Here is a 14,909-nt window from a genome sequence, read left to right as displayed (position 1 = left end):
ACATGCACCAAGTTTCCCATAACCTTAAGAAAACTGGGAAGAAAGCAGTGGTCCACGTTGCCTTTTCTGCCCCTCAGCGCCAATCTCAACTCTGTCGAAAGGTGAACGAAAAAGCAAAGGATAAAGAAACACCGTTTCCTTAGCGTGGCACATAAAACCCTTAGTGGCATGCGCGGAAGGGGTTGTCTATATTTTATGCCGTTATCTTGCGGCAAAGCATGCATCAGCCAAACAGCCGATGTATCAATGAAATGCTAGTGGAGCATAGAAACGATATATCGGCGACATCCCCCAGGAACCCGCCGGTTCACTGTCGAAATTGTGGTCCCATAAAGCCGTGCTGCCCGAAGTTCGAAGAGGTCAGAGTTTTTAAAAAGTGCCGGAAAAAAAAAACTGACAAGCGAAATAGAGGCAAGATTTTGAGGCTCAAGGGTGTAAGCGCACCCTCGGATAAAGAGATTTCCCTTCTCTCCGGTTCTGTTTGACTCCGGCTTTGTTTTTACTTTCTTTTGCATTCCTTATTTCACCGCCCACTTTTTTTATCTTTCTAGCCTTCACGACTTTGTCAATTGTCTATATATTTTGGCATTATTTTTATACTTTAATGCAGCTCATCTTTCCCATTTAGCCATGTTAATTCTGGGCTTCACCTTCGTTATCCACGTGCGTTTTTCTACTTTCATGTGCCCGAACATCCTATTTACATTTTCCTGCCTTCGTGCCATTCCTTGTATTCACCATGTTTTAACTGTTCGTGGGTTTTTTGGTTCCGTGTTCTTGTTCGGTTTCAACATGCCGATCCTGTTCTTAGGAAAGAATTTTGGTAAAAACTGGCTGTTGTGAAGAAGCGTTTGCTATGCTGTTTGTCAGCCTGTTCTGGTTCCCTCTCCCTGTTGGTTTTTAATGATAATCCAGTGTAGGATCCCGGAAGCATGTTTCATCTTTTGTTGTTTTGACAGTGCTTCCAAATGTCAGGCTGGGTACGTGTACTGCTTTCCGAAGTTGCGCCTCGTAGCTATCTATTGCATGTTCTTGTAGCTGGACTTGTCTAACAAATTTCTTTTAATCAAGAGACTTTTTTTCTACTTTGAAATTTGAAAGTTGTCAGTTGTGTTAGAAATATGCCTGAAGTAACGAATACTGAAAATAAACCAACTTCTAACGGAAAATTAATAACTGCAGTCACGTCTAATCGCCGACAAGTACAAAGAGAGGGCATGTTCCGTCTCCGTAGCTCCCTGTCCTCGCCAGAAAAAGTTGTAACTTTGTGTGTGTAGGGGGGGGCACTATACACTCGCATTAGCACCACGAGTAGAATTTTACCCACCTTGCCGCATACAGCTTTCGCTCTGATTAGGAGCAGCTTTCGCGTGGTTTAGGAGGCAGTGGTGACCGCCTCTTTGCAGGCCGAGCAGCTGCGCCCCCGGTGTGGTGCGTGTTCGAGCGAGAGGTCGCGGGGGACTACAGCCCCGCAGACTTGCCGCGCCATCTGTGCGCCGCCTTTGTGTACGCCTATGCGACGCTTGTGCGGCCGGGGCGACTGGAGCCCACGACAGGCTACCGGGGTGAGCGGCAGCGTGCATATGCTGCTTACGTGTGGGCACGCCTCAGTTTGGCGCGCGCGAGTGGCGCCACCTGGTTAACAGCGGTGGCGAAAGGCGGACGCTGCTGTCTGGTTCAGTTTGCGGTGAGCGAGGCGAGCGGTGAGGTGTTTCGTCCGAAGGCGAAAACAAACTTGGATAATTATGGGTGCTCGACCTGTTTAGCAATGTCATAACAGCTATAAAAACACTGCAGTCAAGGTACCGAAATATACTATAACGCTTTCCTTGGACATCGCGCATGCTCGCTCATGCACAGAGGGTATGCTGGAAATGAGTGCACTGTGGAATTAAATTCATGAGTGAACTGGGAAAGGGTTTACACCGACTGGGGTGTTTTGAACGTGCCATCATTGGTAGGAGTTTTATGTCTTTATGTAAAGGGAAGGAATGCGCTCAGTCAGTCGCAGGATATGGTCTACGGTGCAGTTCTTGGAGCTAACATCTGAAGTTTAGGTCTTCGTTTGTTATGCTCATCTGTGGTTCAGCGTGTCAATTTTGTTTCTAGTTTTTTTTTCGTGCGTGTGTGTATGCTGTGTGAGCGACGTCGTACTTCTGACAGTGCTTATGTCGTTTTTCACATTGTTTCACCTAAGCTTTTGTCTATTTATTTTAATCATTTTATTTCCTACAGTGGTTTAAAGTTTTGTATCCTTATTTGTTGCATTTCTGAGATCTCAAATCCTGTTCTGTACGAGTAAAAAGAAAAATAGAATGGTTCAAATTTTCCTATATATATATATATATATATATATATATATATATATATATATATATATATATATATATATATATATATATATATATATATATATATATATATATATATATATATATATATATATATATATATATATATATATATATCTTGAATTTTACGACATCGCTGAACCCTTAATTTCTGGAATCAATCATTTGATTTTAATGGGGTTTATCGTCCCAATGCAACTCAGACTATAAGGGGCGCCATAGTAGGAGGTTCGAGATAATTTCAACCACTTGGGGTTCTTTAACGTGCACTGACCTCGCGCAGTACGCGGGCCTCTAGAACTTTGCCTTCATCGAAATGCTGCCGCCGCAACCAGGATCGAACCCGAGTCATTTGGGTCAGCACCTGAGCACCATAACCACTGAGCCACCGCGGCGGCCTTTCTAGAGTTAAGTATTTACCAAAAGAGAAATACGACCAAAATAATTCATGTAATTGGTGCCTTCACGATATCCTTGAAATGAATGTCATCTAACTGTGGAAGATACTTAGCAAGAAACCCATCGCCTTTTATGTGCTTAGAGCTAGCTATGCTTCTCTGAGGGGAATACACAAAGTAAAGCAGGGACGATGCTGCAGGATGTAGAGCATTATAATCTGATATGTGTAGTAAGTGCGTTTTTCGCAATTCTAGCCGACCATTCGCATAATGGATGTCACAGTGGATGTAAATTACATAGCTCATTTCATTATCTGAGTCAATCGGAGACTTGTTTCTCAAACTGTAAAGGTACTTAATTAATCTCAAGAAGCTCAACTGCGCTGCCAAATATTGCAGTGCCGTCGGGAATGCAACACAATCATGGTTGCTCGGAATCGGTGATCAGCCCAACCTGAAAGCAATTGAAACTAAATGTAGTAGCGGTGGCGTCAAGGCTTTCAACGCGTTGAAACCCGCAGAGAAGCAGGCATCGCGGTCAGTGCGCGTGTGCTGTGCGGCCGGGCTGACGCGAACGCACCGGCATGGAGGAAGGCGCAGGGCCACCACGGCCAGTCTCGAGGAGAGCGCTCGCTCTCCCCTCGAGAGACCGGCCGTGACTGAGCGTCCGGTTAACGCCGCGAGTGCCATGAGGCGGCGCTGGCGATGTGGTCGCTGCTGCCGCCACCATACCAGCGCACGGAGCCCATATTCATTAAACGCCTTCCAACCATTTACGTCGCAAGAACTAAAGCAAAAAGCAACGACGTTTGCTAAGCGTCTGAGGCTCGCCCATGGCAGCTCCGCTACACGCTCGCGACAGCCGCTCTATGTATATACCCACACGACCACGTGGCTATGACGTGACTTGTAATGCAAACTTAATGTTTTGCGCTAACCTTGATGTTAAATCTCTTTTTGTACTTTCTTGCTTATTATTGAAAAAAAAGACTACATCGTTGTTCTAAAACTGTCTCCCCTTCAATGATGCCCCTTAGGTGACCCAGGTATTCTGTAAACAATATATCACGCCTCCTTTCCTAATCACGCCATGTGATAGCGGGTGGCCTGGACAGCCGAGGAATACCCCCGAATCGTGTATGAAAGAATTTATTTCATTTATTTGATAGCCGACAAGTACAAAGAGAGGGCATGTTCCGCCTCTGTAGCTCCCTGTCCTTGCCTGAAAAAGTTGTAACTGTAACATATTTTGTAATATTTTTACCCAAAAAAGCCTATTTTTGAAAATTTTTGAGACTTCGTTGAAACACCTCTTATAAGACACCTCACATAGGACTATACAACATTAAGAAAGCAAGGCGATCAATGGCAATTTAACAATACATGCTACTCAGCACATGGCATAGTATTTGATTGGGCAGTATGCATTTCTTACATCACTCACACTCACAAAAAAGAACGATGCGGGAAAAGTGCATTTGTATTTTCAGTCACTCAAGATGAAAGAGAGGAAAAAAAATTTTAATTAAGGCAGGATGAAGAAGAGAGCATGCATCTGACTTTTTTCTTAAATGGGAAAATAGACTTGCATTGATGATGACTTGCATTATTAGACGCATTACTGTATGGTGTTGATCATGGAGGGATATGCGTTACATAAAATTACTATTTGGTTGTCTATATTCTGAGTGCCGTAGTTTTTGCGTGACTTGGACAAAAGAATAGATATAGTGGGCAGGTCATAAGTAACGTTTCTGTTTAAATATTTGGCGGAGAAGGATGTATAGTCGCTCTTAACCTTTAGAAAATGAATACAACCACAGAAAAACTGCAAAGCTGAGGATACAGTAGCACGCTAACTGTACCGTGCAGGGACGCTTTAGTAATGGCTACAGTTCGCAGTAACGTCGTCAATGCCCCGATCTGAAGCGAGGAAAGACGGTCTGAATCTGTTTTGTTACATGTGCCCCCAGTACATAAAATGGGAGTGAGCTATAGGAGAAAATACAGCTGTTTTCTTACAGGCAGTGATAAAAGATATTTAAACCGGTGTAGCAAACCAACAGACCTAGATACCTTGAGACGAACCTGATCCATGTGATCCGTCCATGTTAAATCAGATTTGAAACAGGCTCCTGTAGGAAACGGCAAGAATTTGTTGGCAATGGATTGACATTATAAATCTTTAGTTGCACATCATGATGCAAGGGCTTATTTTGCGGGCGGAAAATAATATAGTGGTGTTTAATTTATAGTCAAATCAACTGTGGCCGCCGCGATGGCTCAGTGGTCATGGCGCTCGGCTGCTGACCCGAAAGACGTGGGTTCGATGCCGGCCGCGGCGGTCGGATTTCTATGGAGGCGAAATTCTAGAGGCCCGTGTGCTGTGCGATGTCGGTGCACGCTAAAGAACACCAGGTGGTAGAAATTTCCGGAGCCCTTCACCACGGCGTCCCTCATAGCCTGAGTCGCCTCGGGACGTTAAACTCCCATAAACCAAATCAAATTAATTTTGTTCTTATTCAATCAGATCTGCAAATGGCTCAGCAAAAGACCAGCACGTTGTTCAAGTGAGGCTATAGATCTGGACTAGAAAAGAAAACTTTGATGTCTTCGGCGTAAAGGTTAACATCGGGGGGATGTTAACTGTATCATTTATGTATAAAATGAATAACAAATTATATATCCTTGTGTCGCACCATACTTAATTGTTCCTATATTTGACTGCAATTGATTCTGTCTTGTGTTCTCTGTCTGCCAGATAAATGTTTACAAGCTTATATGCTATTCCTCTGATGCCATGCATTACAAATTGTTCCATCAGAATTTCATGCTTAATAGAATCGAAGGCTTTTCGAAAATCAAGGAAGATACCTCGTGTATATAGTTCTTGTTAAAAGTTTTCCAGAATACGTTTCTTGATGTGAAGCAGTTCTATCTCCGTTCATTTTCCAGCTTGAAACCCATATTGTTGTTTACATATTGTATTTTGTAAATGCAAAAATTGTTGAACCCAGTATATATTATGCGTTCAGGAATTTTAGAAAAGAGTCGTAAAGCAGAAATAGGTCTGTAATTATTAAAGTCGTTTTTGCCTCTTCTGAATATTAATGTTACGCGAGCGACTTTCATTTTATCAGAGAATACGCTAGTTTTCAGAATGAAGTTAAAAATATATTCATAAGAGGACCGACCACAAAAGGAAGTACGACCTTGAAAAGGCGCACACTAACATCATCATTTCCTAGCGAGCACGTATTGTTAATCGCGCTCACAACTTCTTCCTCCGATGTAGGTAAAACAGTGAATTGGTATACAGGTAGAAAGAGCGGGTGGAGGGACACGCGTTGACGCTTACCGCGTCATTTGTGGCGTTAAGACAATGTTCGTTGAACTTGTTTGGAAGGCGCATGCCGGTAAAAAATTTTCTATTCATGCAAAACTTTGTCGGAATGCGTGGTTTGCCACCTTTTAGTTGCTGTTAGCTGGTTCCCACAGTAATTTTTTACGTCTGTGCATAACTTGTTGCATACGTCTGTGCATAAAATTTGTTAATATAATAACCTAATTTTGCATTTTTGATATTCGTATTTAATTTGTTGGGGAATTTTTAAACTCCGTCGAACGAGTCGGGTCTCTTGTAGTTAAGAAATGAGCGAACTGCCAGTTTTTCCTGTTTATACATCTGTGTAAAACTGGAGTAATCCACTCTTTTCTTGCCCTCCTGTGCTTCTTTAGAGGCACGCGTGAGTGTTGTATCACTTTCTCTAGGAAAATCCCTTTAGCTTTACATGGGTTTGTTTCACTGTATATATATGTTATCCCAAACTGCTTCTGGCACTAGTGAAAGGAACTCAGCCATGTTGTTTTCATTTATCATTCGTCGGATGTATTTAGTTTTATCCTTTTTTTTTCTCCAAGGAAAAGAAGGCAAAAAAGGATGGTGATCACTTACACTTGTTAAAATTACTCCGGATGTTGTCTTATTTGGAGGTAGATTAGTGAAGCACAGGTCTATTAGCGTTTCTCACTGTTGACCGGTTTTTCTTGTCTACAACCTTTTCACACCTATATATGATAGCATCAACTCGAGGAGCTGCATATGACTAGCAGTATTTCTTGACAAATCAATATTCATGTCACCGAATATTATGGCATGTTGTCTAGTCCGGTTAGCATATCGAAGGAAGGACTCTACGTAAGTAAAAAATCATCCGCTAATCCGCTAGATGGTAGGCATATGAGAAGTATAACAGTGCGCATGATGCGCCTCATCAACTCTCTAGTAATCATCACAAAATATGGTGTATTCCGGAAGACTCTCCGCCACTACGTTTGATGCCTCTAAATACAAAGATATTGTCATAGCACGTTAAATGTGTAACATCGCTGTTTGATGTATACCAGATTTTTGTCAATCCAGTAATGTTGAGGTGACATTTTATGAACCCCAGATCAGCCTCAATTTCTTCAGTCTTATTTATGAAGCTCTGTGTGTTTAAATGGTACAAGGAAATAGATTTATATGTAGCTGTTTCCATTTAGGAAGGTACTCAGAGAATCGCTCAGCATAATACAAAGGTTAAAATAACAGCAACAAAAACATGAAAACAATAGGAGCCAACTTATTCAAGCAATCTGCTCAAGGTGTTGTTCAGAGGCAATCCTTATTGCCAGGTTCTTTCCTCACAAAGATCTTTCCATCCGAAGACCACGTAAAGCGATAGCTTTGGCAAGCCATAAGAGCTTTCTGTTCGGCGCCGTCCGGTTGTCACAAAGGAAATATCTTCATCATATTCCTTCACATCTTTGTGCTTCTCAAGTTATGATCTTTGAGAAAATCTTATGAGAATGATAGGCACTTTGTTCGTGTGCGCCGGCAGGCGAACTGTCCACATCACATTCATTCAGCTGGGGCAGCTCGAGTTCTTGTGCAAGACGATTGATTTCAAGAAAGCTTTCTTTTTCGGTGAAGGGTATGCCATGAATTTCCATGTTGTAACGTCTGCTGTACTGCTGCAAGTCATTTAGTTCTTTAGTTAACCTCACTAGTTCTTTTTTGTCATGGCCTGCCTCTAAGATATCATCTCTCTTGAAAAGACTCTCAATCTGCCCTTCGTGTCTGTCACAAGTGTCTACATCTTCATACTTATCTGACACATGCTGCGCGAACTTTTCAACGTTATTAATGGTTTTCTTTAGGTTCGACAAGTCTTCTACGTTACTAGCAAGAGTAGCCAGGATCTTACTAATCTCAGCAAGTTGCTTACTGATAGTTGCAGGCAGGTCGCTGTTACGTTGCCCTTTGCGCCAAACAGACGTGCGACGTGTCGGACACTTCAAACTTCCCTTCGCTTGATCCTTTTTTGTTTCCAACACGCGTTCACTTATGCCAGAACATTTGCCTGAGTGGTAAAAGTGAGAGCATTCAACACGTTTCGTAGTTTCTCACCGTCTGAAGGTTGTTCACAACGCGAAAGGCAAGTGTCGATTGCCATGGTATATAGCATTCAAAGCAATAAGGGCAGCATCGGCAGCAGCAGAAGTGGCAGTATGTACAAGTTAGATTTAAATCATAAATCATAACCCCCTCATGTAAAGCCCTCAAGGGCCCTTGAGGTATCTATAATAAAAAAAAACCCCTGCGTATTGACAAGGGATGAGCTGCTGCGTGCACTGCTGCCCGACGAGTAGGCTTGCAAAACCGCCTTGCCAGAATATTGTTAGACTGCGGACACCCCACGGGTAGAATGCCACGAAATTCACACCGCGCGTAATGAGTGTCCAGTCTGTAGCGTCGCCGTCCTCATCACCGCGTCCATCATCATCAGCCAGACTACGCCCAGCGCAGAGCAAATACCTCTTCTAGTCCTGCGCTAGCGTTCTGACTAATCTCTTCTTAACATATCTGTTTCTCTACTGATGATGATGAAGTGGTTTCAATAAATAAATAATAATAAAAAGTAAGGAAAAGATTTTTGCTAGCCCCGGTATCTGCCATCGATACCGAAGCACCTGAGCTGCAGCGGAAAGAAGGGATAGCAGGCAGAATGGAGAAATGAAATGAAAGAGGTGAGGGGACAGGAAGACAGGATAGGGGGAGAGGTAAAAACTATTTACAAAATAATAAATATGTACAGGTTGCGCGTGATTAGCTCATGATGAATCAATAAAAACACCCTTGCACTACATTGGTTAATGCGGCGAGTTGGGCGTGTTGGTACATATTTTCCAGAAAAGCAGCGCTAAAAAGACGTGGACAAAGACGAGATGACGGGCGCCCGTCCTTGTCGTCTCGTCTTTGTCCACGTATTTTTAGGGCTGCTTTTCTGGAAGATTTGCACTACATTGCCCCGACTGGACTTTTCTCATCTTGGAGCGCACGTGGTTACCTGCCAGACACAAGTAGAGCGGCATCGTCTGGACACTGTGGGCATTGGCCGGCATTATACTATTGGGTTGATCCGATGACCAGTCACTGCATGCTAACACAAAAGATAGAACAAAAACTTCGTAAACAAATGGCAAGCACTTTGTTGCCCACCCACACCATTGCACCGATTCGCGTTGGAACTGCCGACATTCCTTCGTTAATGCATTGCGCATTCACTAAGTGATTAGCCGGATGGCGGTCAACTTGGAGTTGTTCTTATAAGCATGTAACCGAGTAAAATATCTGTTCACTGCTTGCAAGTGCTCCAAGCGGCGGGCGCACATGCATTCAGGATCGTCATGCGCAGTAAGATGCGTCTGCGAAATCCACCAATCGGACCGCTGCCGCCACCACAGCCCAGTGGCAATACGGCTGCGCCCAGAAGGGTGAATACGGTATCAGAGGCCATCGGATGCCTGCAGCGTGCACACATTCTCTCAACCACCTTTTGTGCACAGTACATAACTCATCAACTGTGCTGTTCCACGCAGACGCGATCCGGAAGCTCAAGTCCGTCGCCGTGGAGCCGCAGCGCGACGTCTACCTCGGCGTGGCCGGACCCCGAACGGCGGCCGCTGTGGCTTCGGAGAGCGCTTCGTCGCCCCGCTACCGCACCCAGCTGTGCGCAGACGTCGAGGACGTCATGGAGGAGGAGGCTCTTGAGGGCGTGCTCTTCCACTGGCCCTCTCCATACCGCGACTCCCTGCGCAGCGCGGTCATCGCTCGACAGTTCGTCGGCGTAAGTTCACTCATACTGCATCCCAGCAGTTCCTCGCAGCACTACCAAAGCTGCGACGAGTGCACAGGCGACGTTTCGGCGCTGCATAGTGTAGTATACCAGCATAAAGTACGCATGCGCCAAACGTTTAACGTATGTCGCGTTACTTACGCAATTTCCCGAGTTTAGCGGGCTCGAGTACTTCCGTAGTTCCAAAATGGCGGCCCTCATCGAAGCAGGACCGCTCGCCTCGGACTGAATTCGCCGATGTTACTGCCGCTCTCAGCACGATCACTGGCCGTAAATTTGCTTTCGCTTCGTCCCATTTCGCCTATAAAAAAAAACAACATGTGAGCGACAAATTCGCTTTATTTTTTATTTAGAGTGACGATTCTCCCACTTCTAGTCCTAAGAGGAGGGTCGGTTTGTTGACAAAAATGGTTCCCATTGTAACAACCAGAAAGAGCCACTGGACTGAGGTTGTCGTTGCGTCTCCGTTTGCATATGCGGAACTAAAATACGAATGTGACAAATGGCGTAACATCCCACAAAATGTTTGCGTTTAGCATACGTAAGCGTGCATACCCGTATGTTACGTAGACAGCGTCGATTTGGGTTCTTTTTTAACCATATCTGTGTAAGCCGCGAGCAGAAGGCGATTCGCGGAAGAACACACATAACGCGCTGCCCTGATTGGCTGATGAGGTCTCTGCCTTCCAAAGCGCTGCAAGGAACATATGAAACAGAGAAGACACGGCGCTGCTAACAATGTGTTCTTGCTGCTGTTTTTGCTGTTGACGATACTTGAAACAGGAGTGGCTCCCAGGTCGCTTCCTGCTCTCAGAACACTTGGCGAGCTGTGCTATGCGTCGGACCCTTGTTGCCTTGATGACTCTCTCCGGTGAATGAGGAGGATTTTGTTCCTCACTATCTAAGCCGAAGACCACATCCATGTCTCGCTGCGTGGCTCATAACTGCTGTGCTTGCGGAGCGTAATGTGATTTAGGGGCTTCGATCCGAAAAACCTTTGATATTTTAATGGCGCTATTCAAAGAGTGTGCCGTTGACAAGCAGCACCTGGAATCGCATACGAACACCGTCATTTCGCGCAACCTGCCACATTTTTCCAATGGTGAAATCGACAAGGCTGTTCCCCGCACGTGGCGAAACAGGGAGTGCGCACCATGCTTTTGCAAAAATGCACGGAGAAAATTGACAATGGTCGGCCTTGCTTGTGATCGGGCAACGTACGACAGCCGATCATTTGGGGAAACCAAAGGTATACAGAACGCAGCAGCCGATAGACAGCAAGACTGAGACTGAGAGATTAGCTGGGATGACCTGCGCTGGCGGAAAACATGGTTAACTGGAGATCACTGGGAGAGGGCCATTGTCCAGTAATTCGCACAGCGGGTGATGACGGCTCGACGCCACTGGGCCCACATCCCATCTTCGATTCCTGGAGGCACAAAGATTGCTCACCCATTGGTCGAGGCTGCCACGAAAAGTGCAGCAGTGGCGCCGCACTGTCTTCGTCCGTGCGATGAGAACTCTGGAGGGGGTGCAGGTTCGAGGCCACGTGCAGGCTCATTTGCGTGACTATGCCTTTTATTTGCCAGGGCCGAGCTTCAAGAGATTGCGCGGACCGACCTAAAGACTTGGTGCCCCCTCCTTTCTCTCTTTTTTTCCTCCGTGGTTGAAGAGCCTGAAAGACACCGCAGTTTCGTAAACTATACTTTTCTGAACACAACTCAAAACGCTACCAAAGACATCTAAGTCGCCGATACGCTGCGAGCGATTGTTCCAGAACTGGCGTACCTTCGAGACTGTAGTGCACTGCAGGAAATGGATATGAAAATTGGTTTTTAGGAAAAGAAGTAGACGGAAATAACTGCACCACTTCTCGGTGACCGCCTCAACCGCGCCCTAAGGGAAGAAAGGAGAAGAAAGAGGTGTCCTAGTCAGAGGCTGAAGCCCCGTCTGCAGCGTCAGAGGCCATGCAACAGGAAATAGGGTCGCCGAATAAAATGCGTTTCGCTGTCGACCGTAAATCTTGAAAGGCAGCGACGCTTTGCGATGCGGTTGAGTGGCGCATCCGCTTCCGTTGCCAGTCGATGAGCGCGTAAGGGATAAATAACTCGTGAGGTCGAAGTTATCACATGCGCCAGAACAAAACGCAGTAAATAGAAAAGCGCGGCACCTATGCCGAAACGAAGCCTACATATGTAGGGAAAAAGCACGTTCGACAAGAGTCTTTTAGCCTACCAGAGACGTACAAGCCTCCTGCGCACGCGCAATGGCATGGGCGGGGCCACTGCGCGTGCGCAGGAGTCGCCTGGGTATACATCTACGCTAGTACGTCTCCGGTCGTTTAAATGCTCCGACAAGCTATATACGAGACCGCGGTGTCTTCGCAGGCTATGGAGACCTGCCTCGGCGCCTTTAACAAGAAGATGGCTCTAGTTGCACCCCAGGACGAAGGAGAGAGGAACCAGTTCTTCCCCTTCCTTGTCGGCGACAAGTAAGTGTGCACGTAACGACGCCTTTTGACGTCACAAACCGCCAGTACGGTGCAACGAATGATGGGAAAACGGCCACTTGGCGGCTGCTGATAAGCCGCGATGTATCCCTCCTTGCAAAAATGCTTGCAGACTTTCAATGGAATGTTAGTGGAATCCAATTGAAGGTGAACTAGCTGGATACTAACATTTTATGAATGGAAGATTGAGCATGGAACAGTTGTCTTGCTGCTACCTCTGCAGAAAGATTGCGCAAGCAGCCTTACGTCTTCCTTGCAAGGAACGATCAATTCACACCCACAAAGTTCTTACACTACGCACCGCCTGTGAAGACCGTCTTGCTGGGAGGTTCGTAGAGGTTTTTCATTGCTTGTAGAGGTTAGCACACTGTCACGTGAGTACGAAGTACTCAGTGCTACCGGGAACAGTGTGAAAACACGAATGCACATAGTAGAGAACTAAAAGCAGGACGGCGCCGCCGACAGCTGGCAGCCCGGACCATACGGGGTCTCCACCGTCTGTTGACCTCTGGGAAATGGCCACAGGGAACAGTCGTGTCTCGAACCGGGGTTTTACAATTGGTGTGATGACAGAGCTCTTCCAAACCATCGAGAACCGCGTGACCATGAGAGGAGTAGCCATGACTCTTCGGACCATGTGCTTCTTCAAGGCATGGAGCAAGAGAACCCAGGAAGGCCAGACAGTTTTGAAGCTTATATTGTGCTAAACAAAAATTGTGCCGACGATTAGGCAATCTGATGCGAGCTACGTGCGTCGTGTCGTGTCTAATTCCTCCTCCTTCCAGCTCCTGTCGTGTCTAATTCGCGCAGCACTAATCTTTTCTGCAAAGAACCAACTAGCCCGCAAGAACGTTCTACTTCGTGCGTAGCAGTGGCAATTCCAGGAGGGGGGGTGGGGGGTGGGGGTGTTACATGAGAGCCGGAGGCTGTTATAAAAACGTTCTTACTATAGTATACATAATTTTTGCATTTTAAATGAACTTGTATGAGCAATTGATCATGGCAGCGTCGCTTAGAAGGCCGTTCCGGTCTGCAGCTGTGCGGGGAAAAAGGGAATGGCGATAGTGAGTGGATGGGCAACGCGAATCATGGTGCGGGGGGGGGGGGGGGGGGGGGATATAAGTCGCGGTGCCTGTTTAAGATTTAACGCAATAAAAGTTGGCTGCAAGCGCGACGACAGTGTAATAATGGCGATTAACAGGATGCTGTTTTTAAGTTGTAAACGCTGTAACAATACGATGCATGAATCAACCTGGCAGCGCTATTTCGAACGGACTGAAAAGAATTAATAAGATAACCTTAATGAGGATTCCAAACTGGTGATACGAATTCTAGTTCTGACCTGACGAACACGTTTCAGGCTGGTCAAAATTAAAATTTGAATCATAAGAGGGTAGCGCAAAGGCTAGTATATAGCTTAACATGTTGAGGAACGTGATGGCGTTTTAAGAATCTTAATGATCTACTGGCTGACGATATCGTGTTAGTGACACGAAAACGCCAAGAAAGATCAAGAGAAAGTGTTATGCCTAAATACTTGTAGAACTAAACTGATTCTATGGACAAGTCAGAGATTACGTATGAACGAATAAGAGGAAGGATAAAGGGTTACACTTATGTGGGTTAAGTTGGCCATGCCATTGGTTACACCATTTCTGGACAGCATTAAGATCAATCTGAAGTGATGCTTGATTAGTGTGGTTAGTAACTGCGCGATAATATACGCAGTTGTCAGGAAACATGCGTATATTAAGGTGACATGTGACGACAAGTCCTTAACGTATATTAGAGTGGGCCGAGTACAGATCCCTGAGGAACGCCTGACGTTACCGGCAGGGAGCTAGAGTTAATGTTAACAGAAACAAACGGGAAGCGATTAGATAAGAACACTTCAATCCATTTCAAAATATAGGGTGCAGGTTTAATCGGTAAAGATTTGTCAGCAAGCGTTTATATGGGCGTAAGCATCACCGCGGCGGGATATGAAAGACTGGCAAAATAGAAATGGGGCGATAATAAGATATATCGTTTCGGTCACCCTCTTTATGTACTACTGTCACTTTGGCGGATTGCATACTGCGATGAAAAGTTCCCTCTGAGATAAAGATGTAGAAAACGTAAGCTAACCAAGGGGAAATTATATCCAGAACAAACTTAACGGGCCTTATCTGAATTTCAGATGCGTCGAAAGATTTGCTGTTTAAGGACATAAATTCAGCTACCACTTCATTATGGGAGCCTGGATTCAAGAAAACAGTGTGCTTAACGGCGCTTAGCCCCGGTGGCTCAGTGGTTAGGGCAACCGGCTACTGATCTGGTGTACCGGGTTGGAACACGACCGCAAGGGTGCGTTTCGGTGAAGGCGAAACGCAAAAAGTACATGTGTGCTGTGCGATGCCAGTGCACGTTAAAGATCCCCAGGTGGTCGAAATTATTCCGGAGCCCTCCACTACGGCACCTCTTCCTTCCT

General features: G+C 45.6%; 2 protein-coding genes across 2 annotated transcripts in view; one reads left to right on the top strand and one right to left on the bottom strand.

Annotated features, from left to right (window-relative positions):
- The window catches only part of LOC144135545 (uncharacterized), a 54,551-nt gene extending 44,314 nt beyond the window's left edge, over positions 1-10,237 (bottom strand). Inside the window, exon 1 of the mRNA XM_077668186.1 lies at positions 10,072-10,237. Coding sequence (XP_077524312.1) covers positions 10,072-10,131 — 60 coding nt within the window. The 5' untranslated portion in view covers positions 10,132-10,237. The remainder of the gene's footprint in view (positions 1-10,071) is intronic.
- LOC144135546 (uncharacterized) overlaps positions 1-14,909 on the top strand; it is a 62,518-nt gene that overhangs the window by 29,779 nt on the left and 17,830 nt on the right. The window contains exons 7-9 of the mRNA XM_077668187.1: positions 1,407-1,565; positions 9,674-9,921; positions 12,318-12,421. Of these exons, the coding sequence (XP_077524313.1) occupies positions 1,407-1,565; positions 9,674-9,921; positions 12,318-12,421 (511 nt within the window). The remainder of the gene's footprint in view (positions 1-1,406; positions 1,566-9,673; positions 9,922-12,317; positions 12,422-14,909) is intronic.

Source organism: Amblyomma americanum, chromosome 5, assembly GCF_052857255.1.
Source record: "Amblyomma americanum isolate KBUSLIRL-KWMA chromosome 5, ASM5285725v1, whole genome shotgun sequence".
Classification (NCBI taxonomy): Eukaryota; Metazoa; Arthropoda; class Arachnida; order Ixodida; family Ixodidae; genus Amblyomma; species Amblyomma americanum.
This window is presented reverse-complemented; position numbering and strand designations above follow the sequence as displayed.